Genomic DNA, 23,309 nt, shown 5'->3' with positions numbered 1-23,309 from the left:
AATCACTCATTCACTTACCCACACCATAATATATAGATTAAGTACTAGAGGCAACACAAAAAACACATTCACCGCTGTTAATATCAAGCAAACAGTCAAGGTCTAAAACTGTGTCATGTTCTGTAATGACACTAGAATAAGAAGATGGTATACACTGTGTGCAGAATTATTAGGCAAATGAGTATTTTGATCACATCATCCTTTTTATACATGTTGTTTTACTCCAAGCTCTATAGGCTTGAAAGCCAACTACCAATCAAGTAAATCAAGTGATGTGCATCTCTGTAATGAGAAGGGTGTGGTCTAATGACATCAACACCCTATATAAGGTGTGCTTACTTATTAGGCAGCTTCCTTTCCTTTGGCAAAATGGGTCAGAAGAGAGATTTGACGGACTCTGAAAAGTCAAAAATTGTGAGACGTCTTGCAGAGGGATGCAGCAGTCTTGAAATTGCCAAACTTTTGAAGCATGATCACTGAACAATCAAGCGTTTCATGGCAAATAGCCAAAAGGGTCGCAAGAAACGCGTTGGGGAAAAAAAAGGCGCAAAATAACTGCCCATGAATTGAGGAAAATCAAGCATGAAGCTGCCAAGATGCCATTTGCCACCAGTTTTGCCATATTTCAGAGCTGCAACGTTACTGGAGTATCAAAAAGCACAAGGTGTGCAATACTCAGGAACATGGCCAAGGTAAGGAAGGCTGAAAAACGACCACCTTTGAACAAGAAACATAAGATAAAGCGTCAAGACTGGGCCAAGAAATATCTTAAGACTGATTTTTCTAAGGTTTTATGGACTGATGAAATGCAAGTGACTCTTGATGGGCCAGATGGATGGGCCCGAGGCTGGATCAGTAAAGGGCAGAGAGCTCCACTCCGACTCAGACGCCAGCAAGGTGGAGGTGGGGTACTGGTATGGGCTGGTATCATCAAAGATGAACTTGTGAGACCTTTTCGGGTTGAGGATGGAGTGAAGCTCAACTCCCAGACCTACTGCCAGTTTCTGGAAGACACCTTCTTCAAGCAGTGGTACAGAAAGAAGTCTGTATTTTTCAAGAAAAACATGATTTTCATGCAGGACAATGCTCCATCACATGCATCCAAATACTCCACAGCGTGGCTGGCCAGTAAGGGTCTAAAAGAAGAAAAAATGATGACATGGCCCCCTTGTTCACCTGATCTGAACCCCATAGAGAACCTGTGGTCCCTCATGAAATGTGAGATCTACAGGGAGGGAAAACAGGACACCTCTCTGAACAGTGTCTGGGAGGCTGTGGTGTCTGCTGCACGCAATGTTGATCATAAACAGATCAAGCAACTGACAGAATCTATGGATGGAAAGCTTTTGAGTGTCATCATAAAGAAAGGTGGCTATATTGGTCACTGATTTGTTTTTGGTTTTGTTTTTGAATGTCCAAAATGTTTATTTCTAAATTTTGTGTTATTCTATTGGTTTACCTGGTGAAAAACAAGTGAGATGGGTATATATTTGTTTTTTATTAAGTTGCCTAAAAATTCTGCACAGTAATAGTTACCTGCACAAACAGATATCCTCCTAAGATCTAAATCTAAAAAAAACCCCACTCCAACTTCCAAAAATATTAAGCTTTGATATTTATGAGTCTTTTAGGTTGATTGAGAACATAGTTGTTGTTCAATAATAAAAAGAATCCTCTCAAATACAACTTGCCTAATAATTCTCCGAAAAACTTGCATAAGAAACATTAAAGTTTTAGGCTCTGCCTCTTTCTAGTTTTAGAAGTTTACTGGAACAGATGCTTCTTTTTAAAAAATAAAATTGTTTTTCTTGACACCCTCTACGGTATTAATATCTTACATTGTCCATATTTGGTTCCACTCATGTGTTTGAAGCTGGAGGAAGAATGCCTCTTTATATTGGCTGAACATCCCTGTAAGTAATAAAGACTTTAAATTAAAACAAATAAATACATTTCAAATGCAGATATTATGAGATTTGTGAGTTTCCTGCTGTAACACATCTGTAGTACCTGGTATTTAACAGATGACTTGAATCAGAAGTGTTTGAACAGGGAAAGGGCTACTGGTGATATCTACCACAATACACGAAACCTCAAAATAATGTGAATTATTAGGTTCCTGAAATTCATCTGCTTATCCTAATTTTCAGAATCTTCTCATTTTAAAAGCAGAATTCCAAATTTTGTCAGAGACATAAATTAAGATTTACAATGACAAGTTCACATAATTTTTTAAATGAAATGTAATTTTTTTCCCTAACAAAATATTCAAATTCCTTTAATGGGGGCAGTGGTGGCTCAGCGGTTAGAGCGCCGGGATATCGATAACAGGGTTGTGCACCTTGTTTTTTGTTTTTTTTTAATGTGTGTACTAATAGTATTTTCATGACAATAACAGTGGTTCTTAATTTATCTAAATTAAAACAGTGGAAAGATCCATGTTTTTCACATTTGATTTAAAAAACAAAATAAATTAAAAATTAAAATAAAATTGATACTAAATTGTTGCAAGACATGATGATTAATACATGTTTTAAATGACTTACAAACATTAAAAACACAAAGAACGGTTTCCACACAAAAGCTAGAATTGTTCTATGCACTCAGCACAGCTAACATAAAAAAAGCTTAAAAGCAGGCCTGGTCCAGCTCAACATCAATGTTATCAAATTTGGTATCAAATGATTAACTCATCGTATTAAAAGGTTTGCTTAAAGGAATGGCATTAATACTGCCAGTAGCCAATCACAGTACAATATACTCAAAGATTACAAATACAGTGATTTCAGACACAAACTGAACAAAAAGAGGACTCTAGTAGTGACTGTTCGTCTTCTTTGGGCATGCATGCACGCCTCACACTATAAAACCCTTTGTACTTCTTACTGCCATCACCAAATACGTTTCCGGGATCATAAAAGTAAAAGTAATGTTTGGGGTTATGAACACATCATCTGTGCAGTCGCTGCACAGTTCTGCAATAGCTTTGTCCCACAAGCCGTCAGACCTTTAAACAACAGAGACTGAACTAAACCCTCCCACTCCCACCCCCAACTACCAATAGCATTTTAACCGGTCTGTATCGTATTTACTTATTTATGTATCCTATACCTACTACCTCAGTACCTGCTGTATTCCATGTTTCGTCTTGGGGCAGAAATGGATCCTAAATTCTGTGTTAGAAATAAACAAAGAGATGGCAGAGGACCAAGCTGCTCAAAACCTAAAATCCCTACCATGGTATTTTCTTAGAAAAATAATGTTGGTCAACATGACAGCAAGAAGAACCCACTAGATTTAATCACAGCTCTGTTCCTTTGCTCAGATTCTTTCCTTTCAAAAAAGTAGCTTATCCAAGTCTAGCTTTCTCAATAAACTTCTTAGCATTAATCAGCAGCATCATGACACATTTGGTCACAAGGAAATGGTCAATGGACATATCCAGAGGAAGATTTTAAATGGTCTCGTAGAAATTAGCTGGTATCTCCCCATCAGGAATAAAAATGACATCTTAAAGGAGCCGTTAGGAGCTAATCTTCGCGGGGATATCTCCTCCTTAGAGACCTAGTTCTCCTTCCTCTGTAAAACATCAGACAAAGGACCAACAAAAAAACAAAAACCAGCTTGTGCGTCTTCCAGGTAGAGAGACGTTTTTCCTGAAGTGGATGAAGATCAACTTGGACAAATTGACAAGAAAGCATTTGTCACAACTTGAGAAGACTTACAAGAAGGCGTTTCCCCACAAAGCATGAACAATGGGTTGCAGAACTAGAAAATCTGATTGGTAGCTGCTCCTTAGGAATTGACCATTTCTTTAGGGAGATAGGTCAGCTTTACAATCATCCCCTCACCAAAACGATCTTAAAAAACTGCCAAAGATGTGTGCTCAGTTGATGCTGGATGGGTTTCAACTTGAACTTGTGGATGGAGATGCATCCAACATTCCATTGAAATGGGTGGGAGGTGTACTTACAGAGCTGAACCACTTGACAAAGCCTAATAGCAGAATTTGGGTGGTCACAGTTTTGGATGTCCAAAGCACTGGAAAGTTGACCCTCCTTAACACCATGTTTGGAGCTCAGTTTGCAGTTAGCAGTGGAAGATGTACAAGAGGTGATTTCATACTTCTCATATAGGTAGAAGCATTTAAGGTGGAATTAAGATCTGACCTCATCTTGATCATTGGCACAAAGAGGCTGAAATCACCTGCACTGGCAAAATTGGCCAACAGCTCCGAACATGCTACAGAAATGAAAGATACCCTACAGATTGTTGTGCATGTGTTTTTGCAAGTTGGCAAGAGACCATGTTGTCATTTTGTGCATCAAAATGTATCCGATGTCAATGCCCATGACAGGACATCAAAAAAACCCAAACCTTTTCCTTAAGCACCTAAATGAGATGACGCAAGCTGCAGCAAAAATGGAGAACAAAGGACACAACAAGACATTCTCTGACATTTTTGAGCCTGACAAGAATAACAGGTACATACCTAGCCAGTGGCTAGGGACTCCTCCAATGGCAGCAATGACAGGGTATATAAAATTAAACAGGGTATACTGAAACACTTCAAAGAAGCAAAAGGTCTTGCTCCTGATTTCATGGAATTTGAAAAATGGGCAACAAGTTTATGGAAAGCTGTCAAATATGAGAATTTCATCTTCCGTTTTCGCAACAGCCTTGTTGCTGAAGCATACTCGAAACTCTGTACGGAGTTCCACACATGGAAATTGAACTGTGTGGCTGAAATCAGCCAACTCGGTTAACATTGATGACTTGCTGAGGGATTTAAAATATGATGCTGCTGAGAAGATAAGAACAGAAGTGGAAACCCTTGAAGAAAAAATTAAGCCATAATTTGAGAGAGATTACAGTCATCTGCATCTAGTGGAAACATCCAAAGAAGGTTTTGTGATTAGTGCTATGAGAGTGCCTTAAATCAACGGGATACAACGGGATAAAAGTGTTAGGGTGAAATTGGGCAGAATGCCAATGACGATGTCCCAACAAGAGCTCTTCCGCAGGGTGTTTGGTTGTGGGAAGAGATGTCCATTCTGCAGAGCGCCCTGTGAAGCTGGAGGAAAAATCGACCTCAAGGCCTTGGAACCTATACCTGGATATCCAATGGAAAACTGGTACCCGACATGTGCTTCTCTCCTGTGGCCAGTGGAAAAACATTTCGTTGTAAAGACAGGAAACCAGTGGCATCCGTACAGTGACTACAGGCGAATTTATGCAGACTGAAGGGATTCAGCCTGACACAAGCATTGAAGCCTCTGACTTCTGGATATGCATCTTTTCCAAATACAACAAAATGCTTGCAAATAACTACGATGCTCATCCAGCAAATATCCCAGAACACTGGTCCAACATTACTTTACAGCAGGGAAAAAGAAGCTTGGAAGATACATTCATGATGAAATTTTAGGCAAACTCAACTTCCTTATGTATTTGATTGTAACTTGTAAGATTTTAATTCATCAAAAGACCCTCTCATTCTTTGCCAGGCATACATTCGCAACAGTGAATTAATGATTGAACAATTATTGGATGTAATGAAACACTAAGAAACAAATAAAGAACATATTTGTTTCGATGTAAATATAACTATGTCAAAGCAAGAAAAGAGAAATCTGTTGCATCATGTATACATAGAAATGCTGACTGTGCAAATAATAAATGCAGCAACAGCAACAACAGCAACAACATTTTGGTTGTTTATTTTTTAACAGACACCTGGCTAGCCAAATGAATCTTGTTTATTGGCAATTAAAGGTCAATAATATTGGGAAATATCTTATGATCACAAATTCCCCCTTTGCTAGAAATGTAGGCCAGCTAATATTAGACAATCTCAGCATGTCTAAAATGGTAAGGGCATTATTGTTGTACGGCTCCACTTGTGATCTTTTCTGACATCCTAATAATGTTTAAACAAATGTTCCCATGCTATTATTGTAAATATTTACAGCACATTTCCCCCTATTTTTAGGATGTAGTCCCCACTTTAGAGCACTGTAAACATAGATTCAGTTGTGGTTGGAACTTTACATACACTCATCATGGACATGGTTGCCATGGCAATATTGTGATTTCAGTGATTTCTTTAAACCAATGTTTTTTGGGTTTTTTTTTTTTGTTTTTTTTCCTGGGGCAGAATGAGCCAGGCCATGGCATTCATGCAATGATAAATTGGCAATTACAAGCTCCAATTGTGCCAAGGAATTGTCCAAAACCAGCCTGGCCTGTTGACACAAAGCAGGTTGGGTCCTTGGATTTGTGCCGTGGAATGTGCACTATGTTAAGTCCCTGTGGCTGACTTGGAGAATACTGCATTACATAATGCACTCCTGTGATGTCATATCACTTGCCTCAGTTAGCCCTCTCCAAAGTTTCCTGCGTAACCTAACCCTGGCAGTCTCAACAGTCAACATGCCAAGAGTAGTATGCTCATCCCTCGTCCTAGGCAAGACGTGAAAAGGCTCACTTTCACCTCAGAGAAGACTCTGTGCCCATGTCCAGTGCCAAACAGTTCCCCATATCTTTAAATAGTGATCAAATGTGTTGCATATATAGGGCAATATGCATTTACACCAGCTGTTGGAATATTGTTGTAAGAATTGGATTGCATTCAACCACAAAAACAATATAGAAGTCAGGTACTGATGTTGGATGATGAGTTCTGCATCTCTCTAGCTCACCCCAAAGGTGAGCTATCATGGAGCTCAATCACTAACAGAGAATGCTGTTCTACAGCTCCATAGCCCAATGCTGGATGGGCTTTATACCCCTCTAGATTCATTTAGTAGAGAGCATAGTGATCTCGGGTTTGTGTGGCACACCTTAAGGTACCTTAAAGACAGTAAGAGCACCTGGATCATTTTGGACATGGTGTAATGGGTATTCTGATTCTGAAAATCCTGCAAAATAGAAGAGAAGTCTTCTTTGGATATGCTGCCCTACAGCGCTCAAATCTTTCAGTGTTGTGTTAGAAAGCTAAATAACTATGCTCTAAACAGAATTAAATAGCCTGTTGGAATGTTGGGTTAGCACAACTAGATACTTTATGATCAGTGTCTTTAGTCATTGCTTATTTTAGACTGCACTTACTTTGAAAACAATACATCTATAAATCATTTGATCCAAAATGAATGTAAATTCTAACACAGAGGCGGAAGAAACAATCTTTAAAAAAAATGGGTGCGGCGGAATAAAGTGGATAACAGACAGATCTTGTCTCTAGCAGTTGTGGTGCAAAACTTGTACACTTTTGTATTTGTAAATATAAAAACGTTTTTAGGTTTCCACTATTATTGTGATGCTGTTTTTTCCCCCCTTCGCAATGTATGTGTGCAGAGAACTGTAGGTAGCCAAAGACTGGGAAGGACACAGCAGTTGTGTCCTCAAAAACACTCGTAGGCTGCAATTCTAGGCTGTATACATAGGGTCCTCCACTTTTAAATACTTAATGTTAAAAGGACACCCTTTAATAACCCAAAACATGTTTAGTATTTTCCATGCTCATCAGCAAACTGAATCGTTTGTTGTTTAAAAAATGTTTTTTAAAAAAACTTTAAATTAAAACAATATTTAAAAAAATTTAGTAGCTGGCTTGCATTAAGAGAAATGCTTAAATTACCATGAAATGTCCAATTTCCAACTGTATATAATGAGCAAGAAATATCAAATTGCAAACCCCAATTAAAAATGTAAAACTACAGTACAGTAACCATCAAATATCAGTAGCCAGCAATTCTGTATATACCTGTATATACTGTATATATAATGTGCATCTCATCCAATATACAAGCATCCTTTTCTGTTACTCTGAGTTTGACTATGGAGTTATTTTAGTTTCAGGCATTTGTGTCCATGGCTATAGTCATATTAGGATAACTATTTTCTTTTCAGGAAGAGTATAAAAGACAAAATAACATACATGTGACATCTAATGAGCATTGTATAAGGAATTAAATCATTTATATTTAAAAGAAATTCATATTTAGGCACTCAATCAATATATCAATATATACATGATTAATGTTTCTTTCATATACAGCCAAGAATAATATTTTGGGAAGAAACAACTTTTTATTGTTTACTTAACTTAAAGAATCACAGGATTATTCCTCTTGTCATCAAAGCTGATCTTCCATTTACATTAGTTTAAATGATAAAAACAAAAACAAAAAAACAAAACATCCACACAAACACAAAATGTGGGAATAATAAACATCACAAAGCAAAAGCTTCACAAGAATGAACACAAAATAGGCCATGTATAACAACACTAGTTTAGTGTCTTTCAAGCCAAACACAACAGAACTAGTCACAACAGAAGAACTGTTTGGACACTAGACATTTAAAAGTCTTCATATAAGTCCAAAGAGTTAACTCAAATCAGTTTAAACTAAGTTTCTTTATAACCAAATGTTTTACAGTTCTCAAAGTCCATCAAGGTCACATCATCATTTCTTCTTCTTTTCAATGTTTCTTCACACTAGGTGTTTCTAGGTTTCCCTTAAAAAATTAAGGCATTCAGCCTGTCATAGTACTGTGCTGAACTGTTAGTTTTTGTTTCATCAGGCTAAAAGTGAAAAATGTACTGTTACAGATTTACAGAAAAAAAGAACTTGATTTTTATGAATCATAGTGTACCGTGCCAGGTGTTTCCTCCATTTGATTAATCTTTTGACATATTAAGTGTAGCAAAATTGAACCACAGCTTACAAGGAATCAAAAAGAAACCTATCCCTGTGAAGCTACACTACTCAACTCTATTTGAGTTAAAAGTAACTACTTTTCATTTTTGCCTCTGTCGTTTCCCTAACCAATTTACTCCCTCTCTGATTCTTTAACCTTAACAGTTGGTAGTCTGTAGCTGAGATTCTGTCAGGATGGATGCGATGCTGCTGGAGTCAAAGTATCCATCCTCATCCTCTGAGCTCAAAGTGGACCCCAGAGCTGGACGCCGCGTCTGCTGACCCTTCCTCCTAAAAAACAAAACAAAAAAAAAACAAAGGATACAGAATGACTTATGCATCTAGCTCGAAGAAATCAGAATCTACCAAGGTAAAGGGATGATTCAACATAGTCGCTCAGTCAAGACAGGTCTGGTGTCTGAGGTTTTCCGGTGGCGCTACAAGACTAATGTAATAAAAGCCAGCTTGCCCCAGTACTTCCATTGCTTTTCAGACATCTTAAATTCACAGCTCCAGGGCAAAACTAAAAAAGCTCATTTTAATTTTAGACACCAAACATGGTTTTTGGCTGAGGTTAAATGGACATTAGCATCCATTCATCACACATAAATGTTTCTTTAAGATTACTCGTCAGTAATCATTTGTAAAACAAAATCAAACCACAAACACTCAACAAACGCATGAAACAGACAGAGTAGGGATGTGCATGGGTACTCGAGTACACAACATTAATTGAGGACTGAAATCACTATTCAAGTAATCATTACATTATGTCCATCACAAGGACACAATACACAAGCACAAACTAACCATTCTATGAAAGACAAAATGTATGTTTATTAGAGGACTAGGACTGTTTTTGTCCATGTTTGTGAGTAAGTCATATTAAGTGTGTTCTATTATAAGTTAATACTACTAACCCCGAGCATCTAAATGTGAGCATGTTGTCAAAGACATGCTATGAAGCGACTTAGAAGGCAGCCATTGCGCAGCTAGATGATATTCACACTTGCAGTCCACATTTGCAGGGACATTGCAAGGCCCATGAGGTGGTCAGGTGTACTAAGCTCTACTGCATCCTTCAGTGAGAGCTGCAGGAGTGGCCTCTTACCCAAATTCCTTGAAATACAGGTGACTACCAGCGGGGAAAGGGTTTATTTACTGCCGTGTGGCCAATGTGGTGGAGAGAAGGATATTCAGATATGAGTGAAAATATACTTGTTTATTAATTTTACTGATCAGTGAGCTGCATTATGGCTGTAATCCAAATTTTAGCACTGCAGACAAGCAAATTAGTTTGTATAAAAAACAAAAAAAACATTGTATGACCGATGCAGAGCCTGCATGTCAAACACATGCTTACAAATCAAACTTCCTCAAGGTGTCTTGCCTGTATATTTATACAGGACCACTATGCTTAGGAGCCATTCAGGACTGAATGAAACTATATATTTCACTGACTAACTAACATGTTGGCACATCATCCACTGAGGGGAAAACACCTCATGCAAAAGATGTTTAGTCCTCATCAGCATCCAATGAATCAATTATCTGTATAAGGGCAGAGTCTGTTACTCATCAGACACAAAAACCTGAAGAAATTTTCAAATTTGTGGGTCCTAAAACTAGTACTATTATCCTAAAAAAGTAAGCCTACAGCCAGACTATTTTGTCCAAAGTTTGTAAAAAATTTTTCCTGTTCTTGTTTTTTCCAACCCTGTGGAAGAAATTTTCTTATATGGATACTCGAATATCAGAATTAGTCAGAATGCACATCCCTAATTCAAGGGTGAATGTAACTGAAAGAGTAATGAGGAAAAAAAAACACACATCACAAATCACATTAAAGTGCAGCATCAGTGTAATCAATTAATTGCTTAGCAAACTCAAAAAGCTCATGCTAGTCATCAAAAAACTTTTCAGTGTTCAATACCTTTCAAAACAAAGCATTCTTCAAAGGACCTTTTTCGAGTGGAACAAAACAGTTCATTTGAGCAGCTTTATTTGAGCCAGCAGCAAACTTTGTAAATAAACAAATAAATAAAAAAGGTCAGAGGTACTGCAAAAACTGTACAGACTTCAGTTCGTTTTCCAGCGTGCTGACTTTGGCCTGCAGTGCCTCCTTCAGCTCCTGCTGCTCCTCCAGCTCCCTCAGAACCTTCCGCCTCACACCTTCCAACCTCTCCACCTCTCCCTCACTCTCATCCACCTGCCTCTTCAGGGCCTTTACACGCAAGGAGAGCTAGAGAGAACCAGACACAAACTTATTCATATTATACTCACATTTACATGAATGCCACCTACACACAGGCATTTTAATGTTGAGAGTACTAAACTTGTGTGTATACCTGGTCTCTCTGTTCAGCATGTTGGTTTCTTTCCTGGTCTAGTGTGGCGTTGACATCCTTCAGCTTTCTTTCCATTCTCCTCTGGGCCGCTAGGATGCTGGTCTTCTCCCTAATTCATTAATATTACATATTTAATATTCATACACACCCACAGTCTTATAACAAAATAATTCATGTAAAGGATTTGATCACTAATTATCACTTAAAATCAACAAAATGTAATTTGACCAGTGGTGACAAAACTTGTAGATAAGGCTGTACACACACAGGCGCACAAAGAAGAATGTTAAACATACCTTTCTTCACTGCGCACCCGGTCCTCCAGCTCCTGAATTTTGCTTTCCAGTAGTGCCACTCCAGCAGATGGTCGAGATAGGCCTTCCGCATCAGCTATGCGAGACTTGAGCTCTTTTATCTAGGAAAGAGACAGAAATGTAGAGGATATATAAAAATATATGAAAAGGTGCAGATCTACAAAGTCCATCTATTTCACAGGCCATGTCTCCCAAAAACACCATATCCTAAAACTGAACTGCATAGTAGTGTCCCTTTGTTTACCTGTCTTTCCAGTGAACTCTTGTCCATTTCAAGATCATGTCTGGCTGAGCGCTCCTGCATCAGCTCAGAGCGGAGCTGATCCATCTAAAAAGGAAAACAAATGGGTAACACCCTTTAAGCACACAAACTGTAAGCAACGACATTTGAAATACACAAAAAAGTAAATGTGATTTAAGGTAAGTCACAATTTACTGAGCACTATGTGTGCATCCTTGTACCTGTTCTCGGCTGCGTGTGATTCGGTCATTTAATAATTCTGTTCCAGTTTTTTCCTCATCCAGCTCAATCTCCAAAGTCTTCACTTTATCCTAACACACACACACACACACACACACACACACACACACACACACTTGTACTTGTATGTACACACTTCAATCACTACCTTGAACATATGCCATTGAGCTATGTTTCTGTGTAGTTATGACTGCATCTCAATGTTAAAATCAGCCTTGGAAAGGTTCTGTTCTGACACAAAGCAGCATTATGTGAGAATTGGTAATTCTTGCTTCTGGGCTTCTCCTACAGTCGGGATCTATAATTCATGCTTTCAGCCACCCTAAGGAAACACTAAGTATGTGAACATTTATTTACTGAAGAAAATTATATTGCATATCTAAGTGACAAAAAATTGTGAACCTTTGCTTTCACTATCTGGTATGAACCCCTTGTGCAGCAATAACTGCAACTTAACATTTCAGGTTACTGTTGCATTAATCCTGCACATTGGCTTGGAGGAATTTTAGCCCATTTCTCTCCACAAAAACAGCTTTAACTCTACGTTGGTTGGTTTCCTCCCATGAACTGCAGCTTCAGGTCCCTCCACAACATTTTTAATTGATTACGCTCAGAACTTTGATATTTTTATTCTTCTTTAACCTTTCTTTGGTAGAATGGCTTGTGTGCATGTGAGATTCAGCTCATGGACGGATAGCTAAGATTATCAGATTATTAAAACAATTGATCAATCACAGATATGTAATAATAAATCCATAATAAATTAATGGCCAGGTCTAAAATCTGTTTTATTATAAACTAACTATACCTCAATGAAATTCAGTCATACAACTTTTGACTGCCAACTCAGAAACTGGCACTCCATAATTAGAACACTTTTACATATACATACCTCTAGGAGCCGTATCTCTCTGCTGCGGTCTGTCTGGGAGGTCCTCTCTGTGTCCAGCTCACTCTCTAGGTGCTTAAGACGACTACTCAGTAACTCCTTATCCAGCTGAGCACTATCCCTCTCTTCAGACGACACCAGAAGATCTTTCTTTAGACGAGACACCTTGTATACACAAACAAACCAAGCTTGTTAGCCTGTTTTGCACACAATAATTGGGGGGGGGGCAGTTCTTATTTCTGGTGTTTAATGCAAGGCAAATATGCAACACATCAAAATGATAGGTACCTGGATTAGTTGTAAATGGCAATAATGTTGTCTGTTCATAAGCAGTCTTAATAGGTAATACATGTTGACTGCATCAACAATTTATCCTGGTTGCAAGCCAGTCTAAAGCTACAGTGCCAATGAGCAGGAGCATGTAGATAGAGGATTAAATGTAATTGAGAAAGGAATAAAATACTGTTGGACCCACAGATAAAGCTCTGTTGGTAGTTACAGCTATGTGTAAAACAGTACATTATAGCAAGTGTTTAGACCATTTTACTGAATATCGAGTACACTACACATACAAAAATATTTAACCCAGTTTATCTAATTAGGGTTAACTTAGAGTGCTAACTGCTATCCAGCATAAATGACTAACCCCAACTAATATCCAATATCTAGCATAAATCTAGCATAAACCTGTCCCTATCCATTAAAGGATGTTAATAAAGTAAATGTAACATCCCTATAGAAGTCCCAGTTAATACCCTTAATTTCAGAAGAAATATTGCTTATTATTATTTTTATATATTTTTGGAAAATGTTAATCAGTTAAATGTAAACAATAGGTGATAAAAACAAATGGCTTTGACTCCCTCACCTCTTCCTGTGCTGCTTTGAGGTTGTTCTGTGACCTCTGTAGTTCTGCCAGTCTGTCCTTGCTGATTCTCTGAGTGTCCTGCAGTTCTCTACGAGAACGATCTCGAAACTCATCCAGCTGAGACTGCAGCACCTGAACCGACTGGCGGGAGTCCCCCATCATCATCTCCATCTGAGAGATGAAGCATAATAGGACTGCTGTAATAAAATCTTAGTAGTTTGCTAAAAAATTCACTTAGCTTCCCCAGGACATTTGCTTCTTCAGTTTACAACAGGAGATGTTAGGCTAACATTGCTAACAAAGACTATACTTAAGACAGCCACCCTACTCATTGTGTTAAATCTGTTTGAAATCGTAATTTACTTGCTTCAACAATCTATCAAAAACTATTTGAACAAGTTGAAATGAGAATGAAAGGTGCATGCTATGTCAAAATGTCAGCAAAGAAGTATCGTGTTTTGTTCACACAGGTGAAGAGTTATAAATGTAAGAGCATTAGCTAAGATGTACAGTTGTGGTCGCTGTCCATCCTCTCACTTTGCTGTCCAATGTGTTCACTTTTACGCAGCTTACATGTCTAAGAAACACTGATTTCTGCAGTCTAACTGCCATTTAACGCCCCCCGATTTCTGTAATTAACAAAAAAAAAAAAAAAAGGGAACATGGCACATTGCTTTAACAACGTTAAATATACAGTAAGTATAAACGTTTATTTTAAATTGGGTTTTTTTTTTTAAATGTCCATGCCATGGCTCAGCAGTTTAATGCACTGGCACTACGGCCTGTAGTTTGATTTCGAGCCATGTCGTTTTACCATCACTGGCTGGAATCTGAGAGAAAGCAACTAGTTATGCTCTCTCTGGATGGGTAGATAGCACTCTCGCCCTTCATCACTCTTGCAGCAGTATTGGTCCACACTGGCAGAAGTTCAAAAAGAGGTGGTGGATGGCTTTGTTCAAGCGCTGACATTAATAGCTCCCACACCTAACAGCAGAAACACTCCACCATGGTTGGAAGCACCTAGCACTTGCCAAAAGTACATCAGGTTCCTGTCATGAGAAGTCACAGGTATGTCTGGCAAGGCACAGGTAGGTACAGCATTAAAGCTGACGCATTTCTTTATGTGTATATGTGCTTTTAAAGATCACATATTCTGTAAAAATGTATGTATATATTTTAACTCATTATCGCAGAGAAGTTTATTTTTGTTCTTGTAGACTAAAATAAGTCCTACCATGTTCTAAACTACATCCATATATCTGCAGATCTGAAGATCTGGATGTTTTTTGAGTGGATTGTGAGATGTGGGGGCTGAATTAACCAACATAAGAAAGGTGATCGTTGTAAACTAAAGAAGCACACATTAGACATGAAGCATGTCTAGATATTGTGATACACATTACAACACTTTAAAAACACACTGGCAAACCTTTGATATGACATATGAAAAAATGATACTGTTCCATTTTAACCAAGTCTTTTCTCATATATCTCAAAATTCCAGAAAAAAACAAACAAAAGTATGTTTCATTGCAAATCGTAAACAATTTAGTAAATGATTAGATCTTTCTATATTGCTGCCTTCTGCTACATAGTTAATGCTAAGAAAGGGATAAACATTTAAACATTTATTTTGTGCAGCCCTGACACATAATCATCCATTAAAATATCTTATTATTAAAATGATTCATATTCACATTAGGTTATACATTGAAAATACATATTTACAAGTTTACTTTAACTTTGAGGTCATCTGGACTTACAGGTTTAAAAAGACACACACACACCTCTTTATTCATCTTCTCCAGCGATCGGTCAAGCAATCTTTTCTGCTCCTCCAAGTCAGACTTCCCCCGTCGCAGGGACTCCCTCTCCTTCTCTCTCTCCTCCAGCCGTCGACTGAGTTCCTCTTTTTCCTGCCCCAGCCGGGACAACCCACGCCGAGCTTCTTCCAACTGTGTTCGCAGGCTCCGGTTCTCCTCTTCAAGAGCTTCTGAACCACCACCATCTAGGACACTGGAGTGCAGCCGTGACTGTACAACAGAAAGCACTGAAGTTAAGAGATAGCACACTATTACTTTCCCTATTTGAAACTAAAACATCTGATATTTAAAAAAATAATAACATTAAAATATAGAAATTGAAGTGCTTCACTTCAGATGACCTAAAAGTGCCATGAACAACAAACATTTATTATTATTAATTTGGAAAAATTATGCCCTATACATATGTATTCAGTAAAAACTATTTCAGCTAATATAGCCAATATGAACTTTGAAAGGACACATAAAATGTCAGGGTGCTGGATGATCACCATCCCACCTGATCCCCATTGCCCAACTCATCCAAACGTCCTGGATGTCGCACCAACATCATTCCAGAGAACACAGCTCCACAGCTCAATGCTGGAGGCTTTAAACTCCTCTAACCCATGCCTGGCATAAGGCATGGTGCCAACAAGTTCATGTCTATCTACTCCAGTGAGTCCTAATTTATTGGCAATAGTGTGCATTTGCGCATCTCTGTTAGCAATGGGTACATAAAGTAGCAGAATTCATTCATTAGAAGGGCTCCCATATATAGCCTTTTCAGTTTAGTTTGCGTAATTGGTTTGTCTTTATTATGGCAGTGTCTTTTACTATACACGTTTTACCATGCGAGCCAGTCTTTCTCTAAGGCGAGTGTTGGCCTCTTGAAGCTCAAGGGAATTTTCTTTGGTAGTAGCAGTATCCTGAGACAAGACTGGTGACTGTGAAAAGGAAGAGAAAAGGATAAGTGAGAACCTAAGTGTTCAACTCTGATCCTTGAAGGGCCGGTGTCCAGCACGGTTTGGCAATTTACCTGCTCAAACACACCTGGTTCAACTCATCCGTTAAAAGTTATATTCTGTTCAGAAAAGGTGTGTGAGCAGTGAAATCACTAAACTGTGTTGAACTGTAATCCTCCAGGAGCAGGAGTGAATAATCTTGAGCAACTCCCCCAAACAAAACAGTAATCACCAATAATAATCACTATAACTACTAACTTGTGTTTTCTCAAGCCCTTTGGCAAGTTCCTCTTTGTCCTTCTTTGACTGATCCTTCAGTTTTTCAATCTCAGCCTTCAGCTGCTGTTCTTTGTTTTCACTGGTCTCCATCACTGATTTGAGCTCCTCCTCCATCTTCACCAGCTCCTTATTCTGTTCCTTAAGTTTTGAACGTGCCTGCTCTAAATCATTTTGGCAACGCTGCAACTCCTAACCATAATACAAAATACATATTTAAGTCAGATAACTTTGTAAATCAAAGGTGGAATATGCAATCTGTATGCGTCTCTTCATTTATACTGCACAAGGAGAGTGGATAGCAGAGCTGATCTTCACAACAAAAACTATGACTGGTGGAAATTGCAGGCATACCTTACTGCTCAAGTAGTCCAGAGTATTATCCCAGGGCAAAAGCTAACTAATCCAAATAATATCATAGTGATATTGGAGGTGGTAGTACAACAACAACAACTTTCCAAAGTTATTACTGGGTATTTATATACAAGCCCTATGGGTGCTTTGTATTTGAACGTTTGCACACAAATATATTCTAGAATTGTCTAATACCTACATCCAGTATGATAATGAATCATGTCACAAACCAAAAGTGTTTTTTTGGTTTCATGCCAAAACTGGTTTCATGTTCATCAGTGCCTTTCCCAGTCACCAGGTCAGAATCTTATAGACCTATGATATGCAGTAGAACAAGTAATTTGTTCTCATGAAAGTGCTCCCGAAAAAATCTGCAGGAACTGTGTGATGCCAACATGGACATGTCAACATGGACCAGAATCACAAAGGAATCTTGTGAAAGCCTATGCCACAAAGAACTGAGACCACAAAGGTTTAATAGCACATAGAATTACTATTAAAATTACTATTATACTAATAAACACATATATTGCTTAGTATATTTAATATATATGTGTCCAGATGTGTTACCTGAGTTAAAGACTTTGAATCGGTTTCACACAACGCATTCTTCATGCTGAACAGTTTCTCCTCCAGCTCTTTCTTTTCCTGCTGAGCCTGCAGCAGCCTAGACAATCAGATATTTTAGAATTTTAGGAAATATTACAACACTCTACGTTATCATATCTAAATTCACTCACACAATACGCAACACAAACCTATAAAACCACAAACACACAAGCTACTGTGTAAACCACACACTAAAATCATAGGGGCAAATAATGCTTAGTAATTTGGAGTTTATTAGGCCACATAAAATTTAGCACATGTTTAACTGAATTTTATCATTTCACAAGTACTTCTCAGAAATAAAAGTTTTAGTCATTTTCAATTTCTACTCATTACTTAGGACTTCCCCAATCAAATGATGTGTCCAGTGCTGGGAGCCTGAAAGCTAGCATATACTACCTTTAAGTAGTATATATTCACACAAAGCCAGCAACCTTATAATTTTGGACTGCTGCTAAAGCAACATCATTGGACAGCTGGACTTGCATGGAAAAGAACACCAACTGCCAGATCTGTTAAATCATCTGGTTATAGGTGGTGGAGGGAAAGGGAGGTCCAGCCTACCCACCCAGAGAGAGTAAGGCCAATTATGCTCTCTGGGACACCCGACACAGTAGCCTGCAGTATCACTGGGGATCCATCCAGTGGCCTCTTGCAAAGACAGGTGCACCCCTCTAGAGCTCCCATGGAAGAAACATTTAATAGCATAGTAGTCTGTAGATTACCAACAACTGGTCCATATTTTAGGGAAATAAAAGTTAAACAAGTGCCTAAATTTATACAGCCTAAATGATGGCAAAATCAGAGAGTTCAGAATCAGTATTTGTTATTTAGTTTTATAATTAACCAACCAGGTTGGCAAAAGTCCCACTTGAATCAAATATGATTTATATAGTTAGTAATAATCAGTTATCAAATGATTGGAAGTTTTTAATCCATTACATGATCAGGAAATTAAAATCTAGAAATTCATTATGATTTTAACTGAATAATTCACTTTAACATTCAGTACTAAACAGCAGGGCGGCAGTAATAGGTACTGTAGGAAGAAGGGTGAGATTTATTATATTTTATAATGAAACTCACAAGCAAAACTAAGAACACAACCTTTAACCAAGTCCAAGTTCAACCAAATGAAACACATTGGACCAAACTAGGGTTGTATTACTAGTTTTGTTGAAGAAGCAATACACAGCATTTTCTATTTTCAAATACCACAATTTTAATCTCATTATTAATTAGTTACTGGTGGTTTAGAACGAGAAGCTGGTCTATTACCCAGATTCTACAGCATTATTACAAACTAAAAGGTAAAAAAAGGAGAAAAGTGCTCTGTGTTGCTTCTTTACGCTGATCCCTTTAGTACATCCACAGATCTCTCTCACTTTTGAAATGCGCTGTGCTGCCCTCGCCTGGCAAACAGAAACCAGAAGTGAAGTCATGCATTAGAAAGGGACTAACCAACAAATGGACAAATTATGAGCACATGAAAACAAGAACACATCACGAGTGGTGTTAAAGTACAGAGAGTGCAACAATATGGACACAATTCTGACCGATATAAAACAGAGAGCTTATTAAGTTCCTTTTAGCTGATTAGGCATTTTCCATTTGTTCTTTATACAAATGTTAGATTGCAACTCAATTAAAAATAGATAGTTATTTAGCTCTCATATTTGAGCCTAATCCAGCTTGACATCATTTAAAGTATTTACACTAAACTAGCATGTCCTACACACACACACACACACACAAACACACATATATATATATATATATATATATATATATATATATATATATATATATATATGAAGAAAAAATAATATAGCAATAAAGGTAGAAAAGGGTAAAATAATAAAATACAAATTCTAACAGGAAATTTTAACATTAATATGAAATATAATCAAACATTTTGAATAGCATGTAGCTGATATTATCTACAATACAGTCAGTCTGTATTTTAAGCTTCACACTAAGCAACAACAACTCGCCAGGAGTTGCATCACGAAATGTGACAATTACTGTGAAATGTTTACTTGGAGTAAACAGGACTCAGCTCATCCTCCAACTAAAAGCTATTGTTTGGCACCTTTAAAGAGAATGAGTACACTGAAAAAATTTAAGAAGCAACAGCTCAGAATCAGCCCAGTAGAATGGGCTTTTCTGCCTGGAAAATCAGGTGGACCTTGGACTGGACCTTTTAGGAGAATTGCATTGTAGTGAGTAATGCATTAGAGCCCCACCTCGAAGTATGTTTACATATGATAACATCCTAAGTGAAAAGATCTGTAACACCTTTGATAAACATCAGGTTGTACCTTGGCCTTACATAAATGCACTGCTCAGACAGCAGCAAAACGCCCTTCTATTGGGACAATAAATGTACTATACAGAAAAAAAAATAAATAAATCCATACAAGGGCTGCCCTATTTTCATGGATTATAGCTGGAGGCGAAACTCAAGAGATAAATTGGTTCACTAGTTTCTATACAAGTGTTTACACCATGTATTTCATATCTAGACAGCATTGTGGCATATGTCTGCTGGATTTCATATACACTTTCCACTAAAATGTGTCCCCATTGTAAGCAAATAAAATGTGATTTCACTTTTCCATATAAAAAAGTACATCAACAGGTACATCAATTCAGGTTTTACTTCAACACAGACAACACTATATTTTCTGAGGAAACAGTATTTTCTTGCCTGCTCCTACCAAACACATTAAAAGGTTTGCAATGAATCGTCTGCATCCATGAAGGAAAAGGCTACAGCTGCAGCGATTTCTGCAGTCATCAGCACCACAGCCTTTCCTTAATGGTTCCATCGACAAATGCAAAGGACTATTTGAATCGCAAAATGGGTGCATTCTGTGATCGATCATCTGTGATAATGCTGCAAGTATTCATAGCAGTAATAAGTACTCGGGATAACCTACTAAACTCCTCACCACAAATTATAACTTAGGAACAACTCATCCAGTTTACATTGCTTTGTATTTAGTTACTAATGAGGAATCCTAACATAAGCGTTTAACTAGCTTAACGTATTTAAGCGAGAAAGATTCCGTTAACACTTGCGTTAAAGGTAGTCGAGATGCATCTGACCACCTCCAAATGTGGTTTGAGTGATCCAACTGCAATCCGATTATAATGCGACCTTGGTGTGTTTACACCTGCCTTTTCATGTGGTCAAATGAAATCTGAATGTTGAAATATGCCTAGTATTTCATTAGGATTGAAATACACCATTATAACCATGAAAAAAAAACCTTGTATTCAATGTAAAAATGCTTGGTAACACTGGGGCTCACTCTTGTTTGACTGAAGACATCTGCTCCTTCCAGTGATCACCCTGCTCCCTGTAGCCGTCCAGTTCCTCTTCCAGGGCCAGAATAGAAGTATTCACCTTTTGTCGCTCCTCTTCTATCTCCTGCTGTGACTAAACGGAGCAAAAACAGCTTTTTCAAATGTCTTGTACCTACTTATGCAATATTAAGTAATACACCTACAGACTTTCATTATAAGAACAGGCTTAGAATCAACCAGGCCTTTCAACCAGGTTGACATTCACTTTGCTGGTTTCCAATTACTGGCTGCAGCCCATCTGTTGCTAAAGCTTGTCAACCCCACTCCACACCACACATCAATTGGATGTCAAAAGGGGCTACCATATGACCACCACTGACCAGATACAATTACAGTGCTGTTATTATGCTAAAATGAAAGCAACCTTTTGTGTTCTGTATCTAAATAAACTTTTAAGAGGACGATATCTGGTCGTTTTTAGCACTGATGAGCTCTCGGAACACATTTTTTCATGCTAATGCTGGATAACTGGTAGTGTTGGTTAATCTTATTTACCTTAGTACAAAAAGACAATTTGTGTTTGGTAGATTATCTCTTTGATGTAACAGTGCTTATTGGAATGCCTGTTAATTTTAAATGGTGCCACAAATGTAAGGAACATGCATTTGTGGGATGAGCAGTAGAGCTGGGTATGAAAGTTACGGCCATTAAAAATTTGCCAAATCTTCTCGGCCATTGCTGAATGAGGGATGTCAGAGACAGGCCGCAAAGTGGGCGTCCCAAAAAGATGACACCCCAAGAAGATCGTTTCCTCACCCTGTCAGCAATTAGGTACTGTAAGCTGTCTTCTACAGATTTGCACTCAAGGTTTGCAGAAGAATATGGCAGATGGCTCTCTGCCCAGACAAGCCAGAACATACTGCAATCAGCCAATCTCTCAGTCTCAGGCTGCCAGGAGGCCTGCCATGACTGCCCTTCACTATCAGGCCCATTTGCGATGGTGTGTGTGTCTGTGTGTACCTGTGAAACATGTTCCATGCTCTGTTGAAGCGCCTCCATGTCTTGGCTATATTGCTCCCTCAGAGCCTCCATCTCTCTATCATGGGAGGCCACCTCATCCTTCAGCGCCCCCTTCAGGGCAGTTAACTCCCTCTCTCTCATGCGCAGAGTCTCATCCTGTTTGTGCCGCAACATCACTGCCTCGGCAAGCTCTGCCTGTATTGTCATCAAGTCCTGCAGTTATATTAAAGAGGTGTGTGAGAGGGTAAACTGTATTCTGTTTAGTTAGCGTAAATATCAGTTATTGTGTTTAGTTTATTGTGTATACACATTAGGGCAGCACAATATATCGGTATAGCATCGTCATCACAATGTGTGCATGTGCAATAGTCACATAACAGGATGTGCAATAAGACAAATTAGATCAAACATGCCATGAAATCAAATGCTGCAATCTCTCTCTCTCTCTCTCTCTCTATATATATCTATCTATCTATCTATCTATCTATATATATATATCTATATATATAGATATATTGTGCTGCCCTAATGTATGTGTATATATATATATATATATATATATATATATATATATATATATATTGATTCTAAGCCATGCAGCCCTAATACACACCACACTACAGTTGCAAAAAATGTCAATACTTTTCTAAAAATGTAAAACTGCACTGTTATGGAACTTCATAGACTTTACATAATTTGTGAGGAGCTGTATAGCACGCATGTATACCGTGTGTAGTGAGTCTGTTTGAGTCGTGTTCTCAGATACTCTTCTCAGCTCCTCCTGAAGCTGAGCCAGCTGATCCTCCTGCTGATGTAAGCGAGACTCCACTCCTTCCTTCTCCATGCGCAGCTCAACCAATCTGAGCACAGCAATGTAAATCAGTACACATAATGGTTAAAATACTAATTACTAAGCATTACATTGCAAAATAATAATTGCATTAAAGCAATACGGCGTATAAACTAAAGAAACGCCTACATGAAACAATGAAAATAGATCCTCATTTGTATTTTGTAGAGAAAATTTTGAGTATGCAATACATTTTCTGTTTGTGTGTTTTTCTACTGACAATCATTTACAAAATGAGAACAAAGAAAGGTTTGTTAAAATTGTGATTTTTTGTAACATAGTTTTTCTTTTAAATATACACAGACACATTTGTGTCTTACTGGTCCTGGGCATGCTGCAGTTCTCTCTTGGTGTGCTCTAGTTGCTGCTGTAGCTGCCTGTCCTTCTTCTCAGTCTCCTCTGGTGCAGTCCTCACATTATTGGCTGCTGAGGCAGCCTGGGGACTCTGGAACACATTCATACATTTATATTTGTATTACCTTTGTAAATGCATTTTTGAGACGGTCATCCATCAACTGC

The 23,309-nt window shown here is 38.1% G+C and overlaps 1 protein-coding gene and 1 pseudogene across 3 annotated transcripts in view; one reads left to right on the top strand and one right to left on the bottom strand.

The window, feature by feature from the left end:
• The first annotated feature begins 683 nt into the window (after window positions 1-683).
• Window positions 684-4,857, top strand: LOC140551049 (interferon-induced very large GTPase 1-like; annotated as a pseudogene).
• A 3,214-nt stretch (window positions 4,858-8,071) lies between these two features.
• cgnb (cingulin b) overlaps window positions 8,072-23,309 on the bottom strand; it is a 35,123-nt gene continuing 19,885 nt past the window's right edge. The window contains exons 5-22 of one of the 3 annotated variants that reach the window (XM_072675561.1): window positions 23,111-23,235; window positions 22,668-22,800; window positions 21,941-22,153; window positions 20,926-21,053; window positions 18,994-19,020; window positions 17,570-17,666; window positions 16,628-16,837; window positions 16,256-16,351; window positions 15,390-15,635; window positions 13,603-13,773; window positions 12,738-12,899; window positions 11,827-11,916; window positions 11,609-11,692; window positions 11,347-11,465; window positions 11,051-11,159; window positions 10,781-10,944; window positions 10,636-10,664; window positions 8,072-8,993 (exon numbers count right to left, since the gene is read on the bottom strand). In XM_072675561.1, the coding sequence (XP_072531662.1) occupies window positions 8,947-8,993; window positions 10,636-10,664; window positions 10,781-10,944; window positions 11,051-11,159; window positions 11,347-11,465; window positions 11,609-11,692; window positions 11,827-11,916; window positions 12,738-12,899; window positions 13,603-13,773; window positions 15,390-15,635; window positions 16,256-16,351; window positions 16,628-16,837; window positions 17,570-17,666; window positions 18,994-19,020; window positions 20,926-21,053; window positions 21,941-22,153; window positions 22,668-22,800; window positions 23,111-23,235 (2,250 nt within the window). In that variant the 3' untranslated portion in view covers window positions 8,072-8,946. The remainder of the gene's footprint in view (window positions 8,994-10,635; window positions 10,665-10,780; window positions 10,945-11,050; window positions 11,160-11,346; window positions 11,466-11,608; window positions 11,693-11,826; window positions 11,917-12,737; window positions 12,900-13,602; window positions 13,774-15,389; window positions 15,636-16,255; window positions 16,352-16,627; window positions 16,838-17,569; window positions 17,667-18,993; window positions 19,021-20,925; window positions 21,054-21,940; window positions 22,154-22,667; window positions 22,801-23,110; window positions 23,236-23,309) is intronic. The other 2 variants (XM_072675559.1, XM_072675560.1) reach the window with 2 other exon arrangements.

This window comes from Salminus brasiliensis, chromosome 3 (genome assembly GCF_030463535.1).
Source record: "Salminus brasiliensis chromosome 3, fSalBra1.hap2, whole genome shotgun sequence".
In the NCBI taxonomy this organism is placed as follows: domain Eukaryota; kingdom Metazoa; phylum Chordata; class Actinopteri; order Characiformes; family Bryconidae; genus Salminus; species Salminus brasiliensis.
The sequence above is the reverse complement of the archived record's forward strand: the minus strand, read 5'-3'. Positions and strand labels throughout refer to the sequence as shown.